General features: G+C 52.4%; 2 protein-coding genes and 1 non-coding gene across 4 annotated transcripts; 1 reads left to right on the forward strand and 2 right to left on the reverse strand.

Moving 5' to 3' along the window:
* Positions 1 to 842: 842 nt before the first annotated feature.
* Positions 843 to 7,414, reverse strand: LOC122692183. Its single transcript, XM_043899496.1, has 3 exons — positions 6,885 to 7,414; positions 6,191 to 6,263; positions 843 to 905 (listed from the first exon to the last, which is right to left on the reverse strand). The coding sequence occupies exons 1-3, from the start codon at positions 7,412 to 7,414 to the stop codon at positions 858 to 860; spliced, it is 651 nt and encodes a 216-aa protein (XP_043755431.1). The 3' UTR covers positions 843 to 857.
* A 155-nt stretch (positions 7,415 to 7,569) lies between these two features.
* FOSB (FosB proto-oncogene, AP-1 transcription factor subunit) lies at positions 7,570 to 13,930 on the forward strand. Of its 2 annotated transcripts, XM_043899494.1 has the most exons (5): positions 7,570 to 7,704; positions 9,627 to 9,947; positions 10,194 to 10,301; positions 11,294 to 11,458; positions 11,599 to 11,790. In XM_043899494.1, the coding sequence occupies exons 1-5, from the start codon at positions 7,579 to 7,581 to the stop codon at positions 11,599 to 11,601; spliced, it is 723 nt and encodes a 240-aa protein (XP_043755429.1). In that variant the 5' UTR covers positions 7,570 to 7,578; the 3' UTR covers positions 11,602 to 11,790. The 2 variants fall into 2 exon arrangements, with proteins under 2 accessions (XP_043755429.1, XP_043755428.1); XM_043899493.1 differs by having other exon boundaries at positions 11,294 to 13,930.
* A 2,432-nt stretch (positions 13,931 to 16,362) lies between these two features.
* Positions 16,363 to 16,449, reverse strand: TRNASTOP-UCA. Its single transcript has one exon. It is a non-coding gene; the product is annotated as a tRNA-Sec (tRNA).
* Positions 16,450 to 19,947: the final 3,498 nt, after the last annotated feature.

The raw sequence follows: 19,947 nt of genomic DNA on the forward strand, positions 1-19,947 counted from the left end.
GAGCGGGTCAGCCGGTGGGGAGGCCCCTGGGCCGTAAAGAGGAAACCCGCAGCGGTATGACTGGGAGGCTGTGGGTTGTGGCTAGCAGTTAGATGACCTGCTGGGGGTGGGACGGGGTCTGGGTGTTTGCGCAGAGAACAACGGAATCACCCTACGTGTGCTCACGCACGCACGCATGCACGCAAGCACACACACACACCAAAGTGGGGAGGCCCTGCCTCCCTCCACCCACGACCCCAGAGCCTCACTACCAGGGTCGGAACCAGTCTTCACTCCGCACAAACCTGCAGGTTGGGCAAGTTCCCTAAGGGCTCCTGGCCTCAGTTTCCTGATCCATTGAATGGGGATAATAATAATTATTGCCATTGCAGCTTACACTTACAGGGAAGGTATTTTCTGCCAGGCACTGTTCTAAGCATTTTTACATACAAACTCATTTATTCCTCAAAATGCTAGGAGGAAGGTGCTGTTATTATCTCCACTTTACAGATGAGGAAACTGAGATCAGAGAAGTTGCTTGCCCAGAGTCACACGGCTAGTGCCCTCCTTATAGCGTATAGGAAGACTTACACAAGAAAATACAGTGAATCTGTATGGAGCAACTGGCACATGGTTAGTTTTCTCAAGTGACTGCCAGCTATATTATTAATACTACTATTATTTTCATTCAAAATGCAGCTGGAGAGGGAGGTGGGAGGGGGGATCGGGATTGGGAATACATGTAAATCCATGGCTGATTCATATCAATGTATGACAAAACCCACTGGAAAAAAAAATAATAATAATAATAAAAAAAAAATGCAGCTGGAAAGGTCTCCAAAACTGTTATCCTTGCCACCTTGGTCCGGTCCTGCCTTTTAGCTTCTTGCAGTCTCTCTTGCTTTCTCTTCTTTGGTCTTTAATGTCTATAGTAGGGAGAGAGTGCTTTCATGAACTTCCTCCTTATCTAAATCTTTTCAGGATTTGACAGTAGTTGCCCAAACCCGCCTCCACCAGGAAGCCCTCCTGACTTGCTCCGGCCTCCCTAAGCACTCCCACCCCCACAACGCCTGGAGTGGTTATAGTCAGTGATACATTATCACACTGTGTGGGTCCGAGTTGGGATGGGTGAGAGGTTGGCTCCCACAGTGAGGGGGTTCACAGGACCTCTGGACGAGGGCCTGAGACAAGTCAGCGTCTGAGAGTAGCCTCTGCTTAGCAGTGTCTGCATGCCCTCACACGTGAAACTGTGTGTGTGTAGCTGTGAGCATGCGTGGGAAAGAGGGCACACGGTAATGGGATCTGCGTGTGTGATGCTATGTCTCTATGTGCCTTGTTCTGTAGGTTTGTATGTAACTCTGAGCAAGACTGTGAAGCTTCCTTGTGTCTGAGTGACTTGGAGGCAGGAACCTCCACACAAATGTGGGTGGCTGAGAAATTCTGCCAGTCCAGAGCCCTGGGGGCCTCTCCATGGCAGTGGGGGTGCCCAGCTCTGCCAGTTTGTGTGTGTAGAGTTGTGCACCTGTCAGTATCTGCTGTCTGGTGTCTGTACATTTCTGCGATGTGTGTGCACGAGAGCGTGTGTTAAGCTGTGTGTGACTGTGTGTTCGTTTAGTTCTTTGTGTGTCTGTGCAGACAAAGGTGAGAGGTGTGCATGCACATCTGTGTTGTCTGCCTGTGTGTCTGTCTTTTTGTCTCCACGGTTTGGATTCTGTAAACCAAGCCTCCTCCTTCCCACCCCTGACGGATGTGTCCACCTCAACCCTGGGAGGACCCAGGGTCACCAGCTCAGCGGGGAAAAGGCAGGGAGGACAGACAGGTGAATGTCTATCAACACTGAGAGCCAGGTCCCAACACCCGTGGACAGCCGCTCTGCCTGTCAGCTAGTCTATAGCATCTTCCCCCTTCAATCCATGCAATGGCAAAGGAACAGATATGTTTCTGTCCAGGCCAGTCTGTCAGAGTTGATACCTGAGTAAATGAGTGGATGGTGAAGAATATTTACTGAGCACCTGCTGAGTACCTGGCACAGTGCTGGGGATGTGGCTGTGCCTGGACAACCTCGACTCAGGTTTGAATAATAATACAGCCCAATGAAAGAAGAGCAGATTGTCCCCAGAGAGTGAAGAACACAGACAGGCATAGAGGGGAGGGGGGCTCTCTAAGGGAAGGGTGCTAACCCCAGGAGGGCTCCCTGGAGGAGGGGACAGAGGAGCTGAGACCCGGAGGAAGAGAGTATAAGCTAGAGGGAGGAAAAGGGGGCATGCTCCAGGCAGAGGGAAGAGCACGTGCAAAGATCTGAAGACCAGGAAGACAGACCACATGAAGAAGAGGAGCGGGAGGTGAGACTGGGGTGGTCGGCCCCAGCCAGGTCATGCCAGACCTTGTGGGCTGTGGTGTGAGGAGTTTGAATGCAGGATGCAGGGGTACTGAGGGCAAGCTAAGAGTCGCAAGTCTGGACTGCTCGGCTTCCCTGAAACTCCACAGACACCCCCTCCAGGAGGCCTCCAGGATTGCTCAATGGAGAGTGGGCCCAGCCAGCCAGTAACACTCACTACTTAACCCTGGGCCCGGAGGAGCCAGCAGTTACTAACCAGCTCGGCTCTGCCCTCCTGGAGATCACAGTCGCCGCAGCAGGACATACACCCACACATGTGCACCCTCTCCTCTCATGCCTCAGAAACTCTCACAGACCTGTCTTTTGGAGCCAGAGCCTTGGCATCGCCCAGGGGCTGCCTGGAAACACAAAAGACTACACCAGACATGTGTTGTAACCAGATTGCCCAGCTGGCTTAATTTCACAGAAACAGCTGGAAAACCCTGTTCTCAGGTTTAACGTCCCTGTGCCTCAGTTTCCTTCTCTGTACAATGGGGATAATATCAGAACCTACTTATGGAGCTGATGTAGTGTGAGGATGACTGAGATAATGCATGTGAGCAGAGCTAAGTGTTTACTTCCCATATCTTCCTCCTCTTTTTTTTTTTTTTTAATCATTTCATTTATTTATTTTGGGCTGTGCTGGATCTTCTGTGCAGGCTTTCTCTAGCTGCGGTGAGTGGGGGCTATTCTTTGTTGTGGTGCTTGGGCTTCTCATTTGCGGTGGTTCTCTTGTTTTGGAGCACAGGCTCTGGGTGCGTGGGCTCAACAGTTGCATTTCCCCAGCTCTAGAGCACAGGCTCCATAGTTGTGGCACAGGGCCTTTGTTGCTCCACAGCAAGTGGGATCTTCCCAGACCAGGGATTGAACCCATGTCTCCTGCATTGGCAGGCAGATGCTTCACCACTGAGCCACCAGGAAGTCTCTCCTTGTCATTTTTATTATTAAATTTCAGAGCTGGAAAGGCCTTTCAGAGCCCATGGCCATCCAACCTTCTTGCCTTATGGGTGGGGGTACTGAGGCACACAGTAGCAAGGGTTTTGCCAAAGGAAGAATTAAAGAATGAGGGCTCCCTTTGGCAGAACTGGGTCTCCCGGGCTGTTTACAGGATGCTCTGAGCAAACGTAGCTGACACTGCTTCCCCACCCCCAAGAGGAACAGGAGGCTCAGGGCTCCCCCTGCTCCCCACCACCTGCAGAGCCCAAGCCCTTGGGAGCCAGAGCAGGGGTCCTGCCCTCTCCCCTACACTCAAGTCCTCCTCCTCCTGGAAGCTCCCTGGGATTGAGCCTCATGGAGAAAGACTTGCCTTGCCACTGCCATGCTGCGAGGGCAAGGTATGCATGTCTGCGTGTATGCTCGAGTGAGACTGCGTGAATGTGAGGGTGTGTATGTGTGTGTGTGGTGTGTGTCTGCAGGGCCAATTTTTCCCTTAGGTGCGGAGGGCATGGTACTAGGACCTATGATAACTTTAGGGACCCGTGTAAGTGTTTAATTTCTTTTCTTTGGTTGGCCAAAAAGTCCATCTGGGGTTTTCCGTAACATCTTCTGGAAAAACCCAAACAAACTTTTTGGCCAACCCAATAAAATCCAAGAAAAACTGAACTTCTAGGTCAAGTGAAATGTTTTAATATTCAGTATTTGTCTTTATACCAATGCACTCATGAAATAACACTTTTAAAGATGTCTTTATGGAGAAAGAGGCCCACAAAGGCAAAAGTACTCAGGACTCATGAAAGCTGCAATGTGATCTGGTGTGTCTGGTGGCTTTATTTTTTATCGTTACTTATTTTTTAAATGAATTATTATTATTTTTTTTGGTAGCACAGCATGTGGGATCTTAGTTCCCTGACCAGGGACTAAACCCACGTACCTTGCCTTGAAAGTGCATTCTAACCACTGGACCGCCAGCAAAGTCCCAGGGTGGCTTTGTTTTAAAAACAAAACAAGCCCCTTCACTGTGCCAGGCATGTTCCAAGATATTCACTTCACATAATCCTCCCACCAGCGTGATAAGCTGGGCACTATTTCTCCTCTTTTCCAAGGACAGAAAACAGGCTCCAGACATCACCAGCTCAAGTTCATACACCTACTAAGTGGTGGGGTAGAATGTAAGCAGAGGGCACCTAGTTTCTGGGTCTGCCTGTGGGTAGGGGGGCGGGGGGAAGAGGGCAGTAAACGCCTAGTGCCATGAGTGTCACCATCTGCCTGTGAATATGTCAACGTACATAACTCATTCAATAATAATTAAAAGCAGGGGCTGCATTCTTATCCTAACTCTGCCACTAATTTGCTGTGTGACTCTAGGCAAGTGACTTCACCTCTCTGGGCCTCTATTTCCTTGCCTGTAAAATGATAGTTCCTACCTTGTAGGAGTGTTGTGAGAATTAAATAAATTAATACAAGTGCTCAGAAGAATTAACACACGATTTTGTTAATCATTGTGTGTAAAGAGCAACCACATGTATCTATAGTGAGGATGTGCCTGTCACGTGTGTTGGTAACCATGTGAAGGTGTGTTTCTGTGTGCGGTGTGTGTGTGTGTGTGAAACCTGAATGCCCAAGTGTGCCCCTTTGAGGATATGCCAGCAGTTGTCTGGTCATATGGGGCACCTCGGTCGGGGTATGAAGGTCTCTGGGCAGCGAGGGTAGGCATTTGTGTGTCTCCTTTATTCCGTGGGAGAGGAGATGAGGGGCTTGGACAGAACAGGAATGAGGGGTCACTCCCTGTCTGATGCTGGAGCCGAGTCACTGCCTGCTGGCGGTTGCTGTGTCATCTCCTAGTCCCCTCCCTACTCCCAGACTGGTGGCAGACAGAGGGGGCGTGGGGGAACGAGGTGTTTGAGGCTGGGCTTTTTTCTCAACCTCCCAGTATTGAGCCCATGTCCCTTCAGCCTTCCCTATCTCCCTCCCTCCTCCCCACTTTGGGGACAGGGAATCAAAACTCTCCTGGGAATGAGGAAAGACCTAACCCCTCCAGCTTGGCTTCATACCTAATGTGTGACCAGGAGCCAGCCCTCCCCCTCTCTGGGCCTATGGGATTCAACAGTTTTAAGGTGCTTCTTCCTCTGTGCCCTGGCTGAGCCAGGCTCCAACCTGGGAGGGAAATGCCAGGAACTCAGGTTTATGAAGCAGCTGGTGAGATCCTTACCGGTGGGTGCTAACGAGTTGGAGGCTGCGGGGTCTGAAATATCCTAATCAGACTCTTGAACCACATTTCCTAACTGGACATCGAGGGGAGCAGCTTGCTCCCACCCTCCAGCACCCCCCACCCCCGCCCCGCCCCGCCATCACCCCCACAGCTCGACCCGGAACCTGGGTTATAATAGTGTATGCTGTGAGCAGACAGGGACAGGTTTGCAAGGTGTATCACTCCCCACCAATGGAAGTTGTTATTTAAATAATCCCAACACCCAGGTTTTTCAGGGAGTTTCACTGAAACAGGCAGCTCTCGGAAGTCAGGAAGAGAACGAGAAACCTGGGTTTGAATTTCTTGAGATGAGATCTTGGGCAAGTCACGATCTATCCTTTTCCTCTTTTATAAAATGAAGATTTTCCTCCCTTAAACTTCTGAAGCTGTACAAGGAGTGAAAATCTTGTATTGAAAGGCTTAGTACAAGAGCCGGTATTTGGTAAATGCTAACTACGCGGCATCTATTATTATTATTATTAGATCATTATTATTACTATCATTTATTTCCCACCCCAGCCCCCACCGCCGTCACACGTATTATTTCTGACTACGGATAGGATTATAAAGCAGAAAGGGGAGCACCAGCAGCAGCAGGGACACTTCACTCCAAGTTTCATTCCCCTTCCCCCCCCAAACGCGCGTACCTCCCAAACGCCGCACCTCTGGCGGCAGCAGAGTCCAAGATACACACTCTTTGTCCATCTGGGAAAAGTGAAGCTGAAGTTCAGGGAGAAAAAAAAATTTTTTTTTCAAGGTTGCACAACTAGTCAGGGCAGAAACTCGTACGAGCCTAGGGACTCCACCCGCACCTCCACTTTCACCCGGAGCATCAGAGTCCCACCCACCCGTCTCGGGACTCAGTTTCCCCGCCTATGTGACTACAACCACAGACCCAGAGTCTCCTTTTGGAGATTGACCTTCCTCTCGAGAGAGGGCGCTGCACCATCAGGGGAAATGGGAGGGGCGGCCAGAGTGAGATGGACCCCCGAGTTGGGGTCTCCCCAGCCGGGATCCTTTGTCGAGTCAGTCTAATAACCTATTAATACCAGCACACCCCCCGCGGCCCCGGGCGGCGCTGGACTGCGCAGGCGCAGGCGGGTTCCGCAGGCGCGCCGGGCGAGCGCGCGAGCGAGCGAGGGATTCCCTCTGACGTAATTGCTAGGATACCAAACAAACACTCAGCCGCGCCGGCCGAGCTCCTTATATGGCTAATTGCGTCACAGGAACTCCGGGGAGACCGGTCGGGATCCCCTCCCGCCGAGTGCTCCAGAACGCAGCCCCCAAGACCCCCAAGGCCACGAGGGTGATGCAGATGATCAGATCGAGGCTAGGACAGACCTCTTGCCGGACGGTGCGGGGCTGGGTTCACAAGGGCCGGAGATATCGAGAAGTTTGCCGAGTGAGGGACGGGTGACGTCAACAAGGGGGCCGGGCCCCGGGCATATAAATACAGGCTGGCGGATCCGAGCTTCATTCATAAGACTGAGATCTACGGTCAAGGCTGGGACACGCGGAGCTGGAACTTGATTGTTGTGGTTCTTCTTCTTGGGGGCTGTGAAAATCGGTTTATTTTCTTCCGGAAAGTTTTTGGAAGGATTCTTCTCGATAATTCTACATTTTCTTTCGGAGGATCGACTTACTTTTTTTTTCATCTCCTTTACTACTCCCTCCTCCCCCGTGGGACCCGCCGGACGCGTGGAGGGGACCTCACCCGAAGCAGATTCTGTATAGCAGGACAGAGCTTTCCGCCTCTGGGGGAGCGAGCCCCCCTCGCCCCCGGGTCCTGCGGAGCCTGGACTATCAAGAGGCACAGCGGCATCTTGTGGGGGCCTGAGCACCGCAAAGGAATTACACGGAAACTTTGCCATTGTTGGAGCGGGACGCTGCCCCGACCCTGAGTTTCCCCGGACAGCGCACTTTGGGGACGCGCTCGGCTCACCCCGGACTCGCACCTTTCTTCTCCCACCCGGCCATAGCCTTGGCTTCCCGGCGACCTCAGCGTGGTCACAGGGGCCCCCCTGTGCCCAGGGAAATGTTTCAAGCTTTCCCCGGAGACTACGACTCCGGCTCCCGGTGCAGCTCCTCACCTTCCGCCGAGTCTCAGTATCTGTCCTCGGTGGACTCCTTCGGCAGTCCACCCACCGCCGCCGCCTCCCAGGTAAGTTCTAGAGGTTGGGGTACTGCTTTGTGGTTTATAAATTTTTTAAATTCAAGGGTGGAGCGAGCAATCCCCTCACCCCAAATCAAACGCGTCCAAATCTAGGATCTGACAGGGAGTAGGCTCACGGCGCACTTTGCAAACTGCAGAGTCCGGACGTGCTTGCAATTGGCTGTGTGCTTGGAGGGCAGGGAGGGAACACAGAGGGGTGAGCTTTGGGGGTGGGGAGAGCGCGCCGCTCAGTGCAACGTGTGAGAGGTAGCAGGGCTGAGAACTTTTAGCCGGTTCGGGGACTGCCCCTCACTCAGGTCACCAACCTGAAGCTAGAGCGGTTAGGCAGGTGGGGGAAATCCCGGAGAAGCTTCCAGTAGCCTCCTCTTTTTCCTCCTCCATCCTAGCGCCTACTCCGGCGCCGGGTCACCCTAGACCCAGCGGGAAGGCGGGCCTCGAACCCTCGGTGGCGCTGCCTCCGCCTCCTGCGCGGAGACGTAACGGGGGACCCGTGCGTAACGGCTGACGCGCTGGAATCCTCCGTCTGACGCGGGGCACGCACGGCGCGTGGCGCCCCCTTCGTCCGCCCCGCCCCTGACGTCCCGGGAGCGTTCTATTTTGGAACGCCGGGCCACGTTGCTAAGGGAGGGGGCAGCTCGGCGTTCCGATTGGCCGCCGCGGCACGAGCTGTGGCCAATCAACTTTCGCTTCCTATTTGTAGGGCGCAGTTTCCTTCCCACAGTTCGTCCCCGGAACCTGTGGTTCTCCGGCACTAGGGTCTCTTTCACGGGCCTCTAGAGGCAGAGCGAGGGGATTCCTGTCGCCACAGGAGCGATCTTCTGCGACCCAATGAGTCCGCAAGGACCTGGCAGGGATCCTGTCCCTCTGCTCTCAGGGTCAGAGCGGGTCTGTGTGCCAGGGTTCCTTTGGGAGACGTAGTGACCGTCACCCACCCCTCCAGGCACACACAGACACATTCTCACTCCCTCTGTTCCGGACGCCGGGTGCCTCCGGTGTGTCAGAAAATAGGACTAAAGCCGCTAGCCCTGGGGGATCCAGCCAGGTGGTCTCCAGGAGCCCCGCCCCCTCTGAGTTTGCCGGGCGCTGATTGGCCAGTGAGCCAGCCCATCCCTCACCACGCCCCCTGCGAGAGTAGTTGAGCCTTCCGAGCAGTTCTAGGATTACATTTTGGGGGTGGGGGGGGGACATGAGCGCTGCTGGGGCTTGGGGGTCTCACGACCTACCCCACCCCGCCTCCGCGACAGTCTGAGGGAGCCTGGCTGCTCACTTGCTCTCCTTGTCTGCCCACCGTAACCTGTCGCTTGTCAGTCTCACTCTGGGGAGAGACAATTACTTGAAACGTTGTTCTAAACTCCTAGGCCCGTCCCCCAAGCCTCTTTTAACTGGGACCCCCCGCCCCTGCACTGGGGTCTCATGGACCCTCTAGTCCCTTATCCCTGCGCTCAGAGGGGTGTGTGTATGAGTGTGAGTGTAGAGGAAGGCTTAGCCTAAGGCCTCTCCCTCTCCCTCCCCTTGCCTCTGGGGTGGGGGTGGGGTGTTGTGGCTGTGTGTGTGGCTGTGACTCCATCCCGGGGGTTCTGTCACCCGGCTTTGTCCAGCCTCCTCCCCACCCCCCACACCTAAGAGTCACCAACCCGGGGTGTGATTCACCACCCGCTGGAACCGTGCAACCTTTCCCCGAGGAAGAAGGAGGAGGTAGAAGCCAGTTGCACAGAAATCCTCTCATTAACCACTGCGTCACGGTGTAGTGGAAGGGTGGGTGTTGTGGCTTTTTGCCTGTGACACACACATCCACACCCGCTGGCCCTGTGCTCACTCACCGGGTCGGTGTGTGTATGTGTGCTGGGTGTGTGTGTGTCGGTGTCTCTGTTTGTGTGTCTACGCCTGTGTGTGTATGTGTCACCCCGTAGGAGTGCGCCGGTCTTGGGGAAATGCCCGGTTCCTTCGTGCCCACGGTCACCGCGATCACAACCAGCCAGGACCTCCAGTGGCTTGTGCAACCCACCCTCATCTCTTCCATGGCCCAGTCCCAGGGGCAGCCACTGGCCTCCCAGCCCCCGGCCGTCGACCCCTACGACATGCCAGGAACCAGTTACTCCACGCCGGGCATGAGTGGCTACAGCAGTGGCGGGGCAAGTGGCAGTGGTGGGCCTTCCACCAGCGGAGCCACCAGTGGACCTGGGCCTTCTCGCCCAGCTCGAGCCCGGCCCAGGAGAGCCCGAGAGGAGACGGTGAGTAAGGGGCATCCAGCTGCTCTGGGGGCTGAGGGGGTGGAAGCCAGAGAGGCAGGAACTTTCCCACTCTTGGGGTGAGGGACCACCTGCAGCCTCAATACTGCAGAAACCCTGTCCTCCTCCCCACAGCGAGGACTTGGTCCTTTTCTGACTCCTGGGGGTTCTTGACGAAGAGGAGGTTCAGGATGGAGGGGGAGGTACACCGTGTCCCCAGAACTCACCATCTCTATTTCTCCTACTCAGCTCACCCCAGAGGAGGAGGAGAAAAGAAGGGTTCGCCGAGAACGAAACAAACTGGCAGCAGCAAAGTGTAGGAACCGGCGAAGGGAGCTGACTGACCGACTCCAGGCGGTGAGGATGGTCCCAGGGGTGGGGTGGGGTGAGGGAAGGCTGAAGGGGGGGCTCTCTCCCCATCTTCTGCTGCCCACCACCACCTGTGCCTCCATCCTGAACTGAGAGCAAGACGTTCCACATGTGGAACTGGATACAGGTGGGGTCAGCCAGCTCACACACACCGACCCTCACTGGCCAGTCCTGTCCTGGTTGATGACCCCCTCTTGCCCCTGACCACTTGCCTGGCCTTCACTTCATCCTGAGGGGGACCTATGAGTGACCTTTAATAGAGGGATGCTTCACTCATGTCCCTTTTTTGGTCTTGGGCAAGTGATAACCCTTTTTGCCTCAGTTTTTCCATCTCCTCATTGAATCTCGCAGGTTCCTTCTAGCTTTAACATTCTGGAGGGTCTGAGAAACTAAATCCTTTAATCCTATGTCAATTCCCCCACCACCTGCCCCTGCCACCTGTAGTTCTATCTTGGGCTGGTGGCCTGTGCCAAGGTGCCCCTCTATTTTCATGCCCTACCTCAGTCTGAGAGTTTTCCATTTTATGCTTGTAGGGAGACCTGCTCACCTTGGAGGAAATCAGGGAAATTGTCTACTTCCCTGAGCTACCTGGTCTCTTCTCTGGGAGGCAGAGGGGAAAGGGTACCAAGGAGAATAGGGGGCATGAAAACATGTAAGGATGGTTGGTTCATTCAACAAACCTCTGAGTGCCTCTTGCAACCAGAGACTTCCCATGTGTTCCTGGCCCTTTTCCAAACAACCACTGGACAGATGGGGAGACTGAGGGTCCTAGAAGGCAAGACCCCTGCCCCAAGTCCCCTAGTACACCAGGCCTCCACTTCAGGGGGTCTTTCAATCAGGAGCTGCCTTCCAGCCATGGGCCTTAGCCTTCAGAGTAGGAGAGCTGGTTTCAGCCATGACCCACCTTCTCCAGTCGCTCACAGCCTTTTTCTCCTTCCTTGCTCTCCTCCGTGCTCCATCGTGGCCATCGGGGACCTCAGGAGACAGATCAGCTAGAGGAAGAAAAGGCGGAGCTGGAGTCGGAGATCGCCGAGCTCCAAAAGGAGAAGGAACGTCTGGAGTTTGTGCTGGTGGCCCACAAACCGGGCTGCAAGATCCCCTACGAAGAGGGGCCCGGGGGGCCCGGGCCGGGCCCGCTGGCGGAGGTGAGAGATTTGCCGGGGTCAGCATCCACTAAGGAAGATGGTTTCAGCTGGCTGCTGCCGCCCCCGCCACCACCGCCCCTGCCCTTCCAGACCAGCCAAGACGCACCCCCCAACCTGACAGCTTCTCTCTTTACACACAGTGAAGTTCAAGTCCTCGGCGACCCCTTCCCCGTTGTTAACCCTTCGTACACTTCCTCGTTTGTCCTCACCTGCCCGGAGGTCTCCGCGTTCGCCGGCGCCCAACGCACCAGCGGCAGTGACCAGCCTTCCGACCCCCTGAATTCGCCCTCCCTTCTTGCTCTGTGAACTTTAGACAAAACAAACAATGCACAAGGGAGAGAAATTTGGACGAGGAGGAACTGGAGGAGAGAGGGGAAGAGAAAAAGCGGGCGTGTGGTTTCCCTGCCTCTCCTGTTTGACCCTCTGCTGCCGCTGCCGTCGGACAGGAGGACTTCCTTGTGTTCTGTTCCGCCTCTTGTTTCTGCCGGCCCGGCGAGGCCAGAGAGCTGGTGACTTTGGGGGCACGGGGTGGGGAGGGGATGGACACCCCCCAGGCTGCCCACGGCTGCCTGTGGGCCGTTTCGCTTGGACCCAGGCTCTGGGGATGGGGGGTGGGGGCGGGGGCGATGCCCACCTTTGGGCTGGAGGGAGCGGGGCTGTGGGGTGGGCTGTGGGGTGGGCTGGAGTTCTCTCCAGAGAGGCCCAACAAGGAAATGCCACCGAACCCCCAAAGCGTTTCTGCCACGCCCACCCTTCCAGGGGTGACTAGGCTGGTTCTCCCTGCCGCCCCCCACGACCTTAGCTTATTTATCCAACATTTCCACGTGCTTCGATCCTCCTCTGAATTGAGCCCCCTTTAGAGGGAAGTTGATGCCCCCCCCTTTGATAATCTTCCTCCCACCCAGACCTGGTCTGAAATGTGAACCTCCCTCCCTGACCGTCCAGCTGCTCCGTCCGGGCAAAACTGGCTCCGATTTCGAATTTCTCGCCTCCTAAGCCTCCCCCAACATTCAGCCCCCAGCCCTTCTTTCTGATAACAGTATTATTCTCCCCCTGCCCACCACCCACCTCCCACAGCCTCCCCTCCGGGCCTTCCTTGTTGGGCCTCTCTGATTCAGGCAGCAGGGGGCGCTGTGATGCCTGTCCTGCTGGAGTGTTTTATACTGTGAAACGAGTTGGCCGGATTGTGGGGGGAACCGGGTGGGACAGAACCCCTCCGGAGGGATTGTGCCCCCCACTCCCCAAAGCCTTTCCGTGGTCTCCCCTCCCCCTGTCTGCCTCCTTTCTCCCCTCAAAATGAGTTAGACTCGAGGGGGTGACAGAATCCAGAGGGGATAACAGTTATCCATCCGCGTGGCCTCTCTCCTCAGGACCCACCCCCACCTCCGCGCCCCAGACCAAGCCCTGGCCTTTTTCTTTAAGGCCTGTCACCCTATCCCAGCCTAGGACGCCAACTTCTCCCTTGCCTTGGCCTCCACAACCCTTCTAGAAAGGGAGCAAGGGGAGATTGCCAGGGCGCCCCGACATTTTCCCGGAGAAGATTTAAAGGCTGAGGCTTTGACCCCCACCACCCCCTAATATTTCTGGACTGGCAAACTCCAAGGGTCTGGGTTCCCCGAGATTCCAGCTTCCCCTCGCTCAGCCCCAGCCCCAATTCTCGGTTTAGGTTCCCTAACCCTGCCTTTCCCCTCATGAGGATTTTATCATGAGGCCAATTGATATTTTTTAATATCGGGTGGGTCACGCCGCCCTCTGTGCTGCATGGAAAACATTCCACTGCCCCGTCCTGCGGCTCCTGCCCCGAACCCAGACGCCCCCGACCCACTTCCGTGGCTATTTATCCCTTTCTCGATTTCCGAAAGGCACTTATATCTATTATGTATAAATAAATATATTATATATGAGTGTGTGTGCGCGCGTGTGAGTGTGTGAGCGCTTCTGCATCCTTGGCCTAGGTCACGTTGGCCCTCAAAGCCATGCCGTTGAATTGGAAACACTGCTTCTGGAAACTTCAGGCTGCCTGTCTCCGGCTGCCTCCGTCTCTAGCTGTCTCTTTCCTGACTGTCTCTGGTTGTTTTCTGGCCATCTCCGGCTATCTCTTTCCTGAGTCTGTGTGTTCCCTGCCAGTTTTTACCTGACCCTTTCCATGTGACTGTCCCTGGTTTTCCAGCTGTCTACTGACTCTGGGTTTGTTGGGGACCTGATATTTTACTTTTTGAGTAAGCCTGAGGGATTATAGATTTTTGCAATCTGTATCTTTGAGAATTTTGGGTGCGAGTGTGAGGCTGTGAGCAGGGCCTGCCCCTGCAGACCACAATGTATTGAATCCCCAACCCCACCCCCATGCTGTATTTGTGATTCTTTTTGTATTTTGCACCTGACCCCCCGGGGGTTGGGGCTGGCTGGCACTGGGCCGCTACCCTCCCCCTCGTGGTTCTGCACTGTCGCCAATAAAAAGCTCGTAAAAATGTATCCACCAAGCTTCAGGGTCTCTTTGCTCCTGACACCCATCATCTGCCTTCCCTTCAGCATGAGGGAGTGAGGTTAGATTGCTACAGGACAACACACACACACACACACACACACACACACATATGCTGGAACTCTTACTAGTGAATCAGTCAACAGCAGGATGGAGGGAGGCTAGACAGTCAGAAGGACTTCCCACACACACAGGCTGTACCTCCTCCTTGAAGAAGTAATGAGGCAGAATATTAGCCATGAGGTGTCTGATACCAAAATACTAAAGGCTCAGGTAGGTTTCCTGGTGAAGGAAGAATTTATACTTGACCATGTAATGCTCTGGGGTTGGCCTGAGCAAAAGTGAGAGGTAGAAAAAAATTTGAACTGTTGAAGACCACTCAGGTACATTGGGAGTCCTCAAGGTTACATGAATCATAAAACTTGGATCACTTTACAGTGAAGATGAGTTTCCTTTTGCTTTTTCACATGATCATGTCTTCTGGGTTAGGAACATATTGGGAACAACCCAAGATTGACTAAACCAAAGATATCACCACTTTGTCCACAGATACACTGAGCCATCCCCATTGCAAAATCCAAGCCCACTCTCATTTGCATAGCAGCAAGCACTTTGAGAATTGAAGTACTGGTCCAGAGGTTAGTATCTTAGTAAATGACTAAGCAGGGGGATTTGTCATAATCCCCTTAATTTATTTATTAGCTCAAAAATTTTGCTAATTTATTCATTTCCAACCATCAATTAGTTCAAACAAAGTCGGACACGACTGAGCACACACACACACGATGTTATGCACCCAGGATTGGGGACCCTGCAGTGACTGAGGCAGTCTCAAGCTCCCCCTCCCAGGGTTCACAGTCGAGTGGGGGACGCAGACCTGTTCCCAATCAGGGATGATCTAAATTGGGCAGAATTGGGGGGTCCATGGGACTTGGGGGGCCCCCGTGGGGGCACCTAATCTGGTCTGGGAGTCAGGAAAGACTCCTGGGAAGAGAGGATCCCTAAACTGAGTCTTAGAGGATAAACAGAGGGCATAGAAAGAAATAGAAAAAACTGATTCAAATGAAATAGTGCAAAGAGTTGACCGGGGCGGGGGGGTGGGGGGGTGGGGTGGGGGCGCTGGTGCTTTGAGGAAACTAGAGGTTCCCCCGGGGCTAGAACAAAAGGCGTGAAGAGAGAGGTTGAGCAGGGACCAGATTCTGCAAGCTAAAACTCCAGACTAAGTTTAGATCTCTTGAGAGTACTGGGGAGCCCTGGCAGGTTTTGGTCATAAGAAATTCAAGGACAGTTTTGTGCTTTAGGGAGACTCCTCTAGCTGCCAGGCTGAGGGTAATTGGGAAAGAGGCGGGGATGAGGCAGAGGACCAGGGAGGAGGCTAGGATGAGAACACTGAGGTGTGAGGGGGTGCCTGGAGCAGCACCAGGGCTGTGGGCTGGAGAGGAGCGGAAGGATTCAAAAGACTTCGAAGAGGCAAAACAGGCAGGGTTTGGTGAGTAACTGGCTTAGGAAAAGACAGCAGGGGGCAGTGGTAAATAGTATGGGTCAGGGGTCTGAGAGCCCTGGGGTTGGAGGCCTCCCAAAGGTGATCCTGGACAAAAGGCTTCATCTTTCTGAACCTCGGTTTTCCCAGCTGCAGAATGGGCTGAAGGGTATCAGTGACCTTATACACGCCAGCGCTGAGCACAGAGTAAACGTGCAATTATTACCATCCTCATCCCCGTTGTTACAGCCATCCTGTTTTCCTCTCTGGAATACTCTCCCCTTCTGCTGCCTAATTCACTCCCATCCTTCAGGTATATGTTCAAACGTTACTCTGACACCCTACCTGAACTCAGGTCTCCTTATAAGATGTCCTCATAGGCTCTGTACCTGCCTTCCCAGTAGTGAACACTTTGATAGTTGTTAATTCAATGGGGAATTGATTAATGTTTAAAGTTTGTCTCCTCCACTGGTCACGAGGTCAGGGTCAGGGTTTTGTAGTCATCAGCGTGTCCACAAGACCACTCAGTGCAGGGCTGGGCATGGCGCAGTCAGCCAGCAGATACTTGTTGAATATGTGAATGAATAAATGATCAAAGGAATAAATATTCGACTGTTTTATAAGTGCATGCGTGATTAAATACACGAGTGGGTAAATGACTGAATAAGTGAGTAAGCAAGTGAAGGGGAAGAATCTAGGATCACTTTCTAACTGTAAATTTCCTAGAACTGAGAGTATACACGAGTTTTTCTTCCTCTTTTCGGAGTTCTTTGGTTTTCCCCGGGGCGGGCAGGGGTGAGGTACGTGAATGTACTCACAGGGAAACACTTGAGCGGCGAAAAATAAAGACTGCAGCGACATCTCCAGACGCGGGTCCGAGGTCCTCTGGGCCAACTCGCATTCTAATATCCAGTTTGGAAGAAAAAAGCAATTAAAAAGCCTCGCCCGAAAGGTGGAATTGAACCACTCTGTCGCTAGACAGCTACAGGTTTGAAGCCTGCACCCCAGACCACTGAGGATCATCCGGGCAAGATGAGAGTTGACCCATACAGCTATATAAAAGACAGAAATGTTTAATTTTTTACACTTATGGTGATATAGTTTGCAAGAGTGTGAAACTGTTGATTTCAACATCTATAAATTCTCCCAAGTTTATTACGACAGACGTCCTCCCAAAATGCTGCGTTTGCCTCCTATGGATTGATTCATGTCTCTTTGGAAACTATCTCATTTGCATAGCACCGCCCATTCTGGGAAACGGTGCTGGAGGACGTGGCCCCCTCGTGTCTAGCCGTTAAAGAGACTGAAGCCCCTTTTATCCAAGAGAGAAGTCCATTTATTTTTTTAAAACAAAAAAGATTCATAATTCGGGATTCAGAAGCTTCTCTCCTGAAAAATCTGAATTCGAATGTGTGCGTTCCCGTTTAGAGTCTGATTTAGCCCAGACGCGGAGACTCCGCGCTGGCGGCTGTAGGGCTGGTGCGACACCTGCTGTTCTTTTGTGGAACTTGAGCGATTTAAACCTTTCAAAAGGTTAATGAGCGCCTCTCGGTTCAGTTCAGCCTCTCAGTGCTCTCCGACTCCTTGCGACCCCATGAACTGCAGCACGCCAGGCTTCCCTGTCCATCACCAATTCCCGGAGCTTGCTCAAACTCATGTCCATCGAGTCAGTGATGCCATCCAACCATCTCATCCCTCTGTCGTCCCCTTCTCCTCCCGCTTTCAATCTTTCCCAGCATCAGGGTCTTTTCCAATGAGCGCCTACAGAGTCCCAGACACAATCCTAGGTACTGGGGATGACAGAATTTCTGTCCCCATTGAGCTTAAACACTAGAGATCATCCGTTTTTGCATTCGCATTTTATGGCCGAGGAAAGTGAGCCATAGAAACGGATAGTACCCTACCCTATCCACACAGCCCATCCACGTGAAAAAATAGAAAGTGTGCCATCGTAATTATTATTTAAAACAAACCAAAAAAAAGTGATCCTTTTATAATCCAAGTCCGTGATCCTTTGACAACAATGTCATTCCCCGACATGAATCTTCCCGTGTCTCCCTTCTCAGTGGAAAAGTCGAATCTCTTACCGCAGCTTTACAATCCTGACAATTAGCCCTTTCCAGTTCTCTGACCCCATGTCCTCCTACTCCTCTCTCCTCATATACTTGGTTTCTGGCACACAGATCGCTTGCTGCAGACACCAGGCATGCTTGCTTCCCAGGGCCATTGCATCTGTTGACCCCCATGTCTGAATCTCCTTTCCTCCATATGTTTCCATGACTCACTGCCTCCCTTCACTCTGGCCTCTGCTTAAATATCACCACTTAATGAGGCCTTCCCTGACCACCCAGTTTAAAATAGCAAGGCTTGTCACTCTGTCCCCTTCTTCTGCTGGACTTCTCTCCATCACCCTGATCACCACCTGCCCTTGTCTATGTCCATTTGCTTTTTGTCTGGCTGCTCCCGCTAAAATAGCAGCTCCATGAAACCATGGACTTTGTTTTGGTTCATTTCTGTGTCCCTGATAACGAAAGAGTGCTTGAGCACTTGCCAGACGCTCACTATATGTTTGTACAATGAATGCAAGAATATGGGGACTTCCATGGTGGTCCAGTGGTTTAGGCTCTGTGCTCCCACTATAAGGAGGCACAGTTTCCATCCCTAGGCGGGGAAATAAGATCTGCATGCTGTGGGGCAAAAAAAAACCAAACAAACAAACAAAAAAAAACCCAAAACACCATCTTTTTCTGAGCCTCAGTTTCCCCATCTGAAAAACAAAACTAGTGCAACTAGGGGGAATCATGGCAAGCAGATGGATATAAAAGCCAGACATGGCACTGTGAGTGACTCAATTAAGAATGTTCCCATCACCAACCTGTTTCCTGCCTCCAGTGGGGGTGCCAAGGATGGGCTCGGGGGCTTTAGACATTCTTGTATCCATAATCTCAACCAGTCCCTCTTTCTCCAGTTTTTGATAAAGACAAACAGACACTTCGACTTATAGAAAGTATCAATAAAAATATCTTTAGGAAAAAAAAATATCTTTAGGAAGTGTTACTATTTTATTTGGAGGTTTAAAACATTGCCCCTAAAAAACAAAAACAAAACACTGCCCCTGCTTGCCAAATCCAGATTCAGGAGAAGCCCCTCAAGTACTCTTTCTTTTAAGTAGGAAGCTGCTGCTAGGCAACCCCTGTATACAAAAACTGAGACTGTAACTACCACTCTTGTAACATTATTATATATCTTGTAAAATGTGACATGTCTCACTAGAGGCAAGATTTTAAGTGATGCACAAATAAACATTTTATTTATTTATTTTTCAAGTAAACATTTTAAACAGTAATAGTTTTATGTTTAACTGTTATCTTCGATTGCTGGCAAGGGATACTGACTTCCTTAGTGGTGGGAGTAATATTTCATTTTAAAAGACGTTTGCTTTATTTTTTATTTTTTAACATTTATTTTTATTCATTTGGCTGCATAGAGTCTTAGTTGTGGCATGTGGGATCTAGTTCCCTGACCAGGGATCGAACCCAGCCCCCCTGTATCAGGAGCGCAGAGTCTTAGCCACTGGACCACCAGGGAATTCCCTGCTTTATTTTTTAATAAAACAATTTAGGGAATTCCCCTGTGGTCCAGTGGTTAGGACTCCGTGCTCTCACTGCCAAGGGCCCTTGCTTGATCCTTAGTCGGGGGGTTGAATTCTACAAGCAATGTGATATGGCAAAAAAGAACAAAATAGTCAACTAGCAGAACAGATGATATATAGATCATCAAGGTCCAAGGAACTGAGTGGGATGTAGGTAGTTTAGGGTGACAACTTTTCATTTGAAGAAAGGGAGGCTTCCTGCTCAAGGTCACATAGTTGAAAAGTAGAAAAGTTGATTCAAATCCAATCTATTGGTTTGTTGTTGTTTTTCCTATTTTTTGGTCCTTCTGCAAAGTCTGCGGGATCTTATTTCCCCCAGGAGGGATCGAACCCACGGCCCCCTCTGGGGAAGCACAGCGTCTCAACCACTGGACCTCCAAGGAAGTCCCAGGATCCCTGGTCTGTAGACTCGAGCTTCCTGCCTCCTCTTGCCCCGGTTTAGTTTTGGAAACCGAGGCCCAGAAGCCACGAGGCCCTGTGTTTATTCCCAAGGCATTTGGAATAGAGAGAAGTGGGTGGATGAGAGACGTTTGAGAGAGTGAATAGACGTGGCTTCACGACTGAATAGATGAGGGAGTAGGAGCCCAGGGCCAAATCTGGGTCTCTGGTGGACAGGAGGGGGACTCCCGGACTTGGAAATCAGGTAAGACCAGGAAGAGGTTTGGATAGATTTGAGGGGGGAGTCCTCCAGAAGGCAGCTGGATACATGGGTCTGGGACTCAGGTGAGATGGGAGCACAGCAGGCGGAGTGTGGGGATCGCCTAGTGCTGTCTGCCAGGAGTACAGGCGTGGAAAGCGACTGTCAAGGCCTGACGAGCCCTGGGATCCGTCGCCTCTCGATTCTTCTTCTGCAGAGATGGGGAAGGTTCCTTCTT

Source organism: Cervus elaphus, chromosome 4 (genome assembly GCF_910594005.1).
Source record: "Cervus elaphus chromosome 4, mCerEla1.1, whole genome shotgun sequence".
NCBI classification, from domain to species: domain Eukaryota; kingdom Metazoa; phylum Chordata; class Mammalia; order Artiodactyla; family Cervidae; genus Cervus; species Cervus elaphus.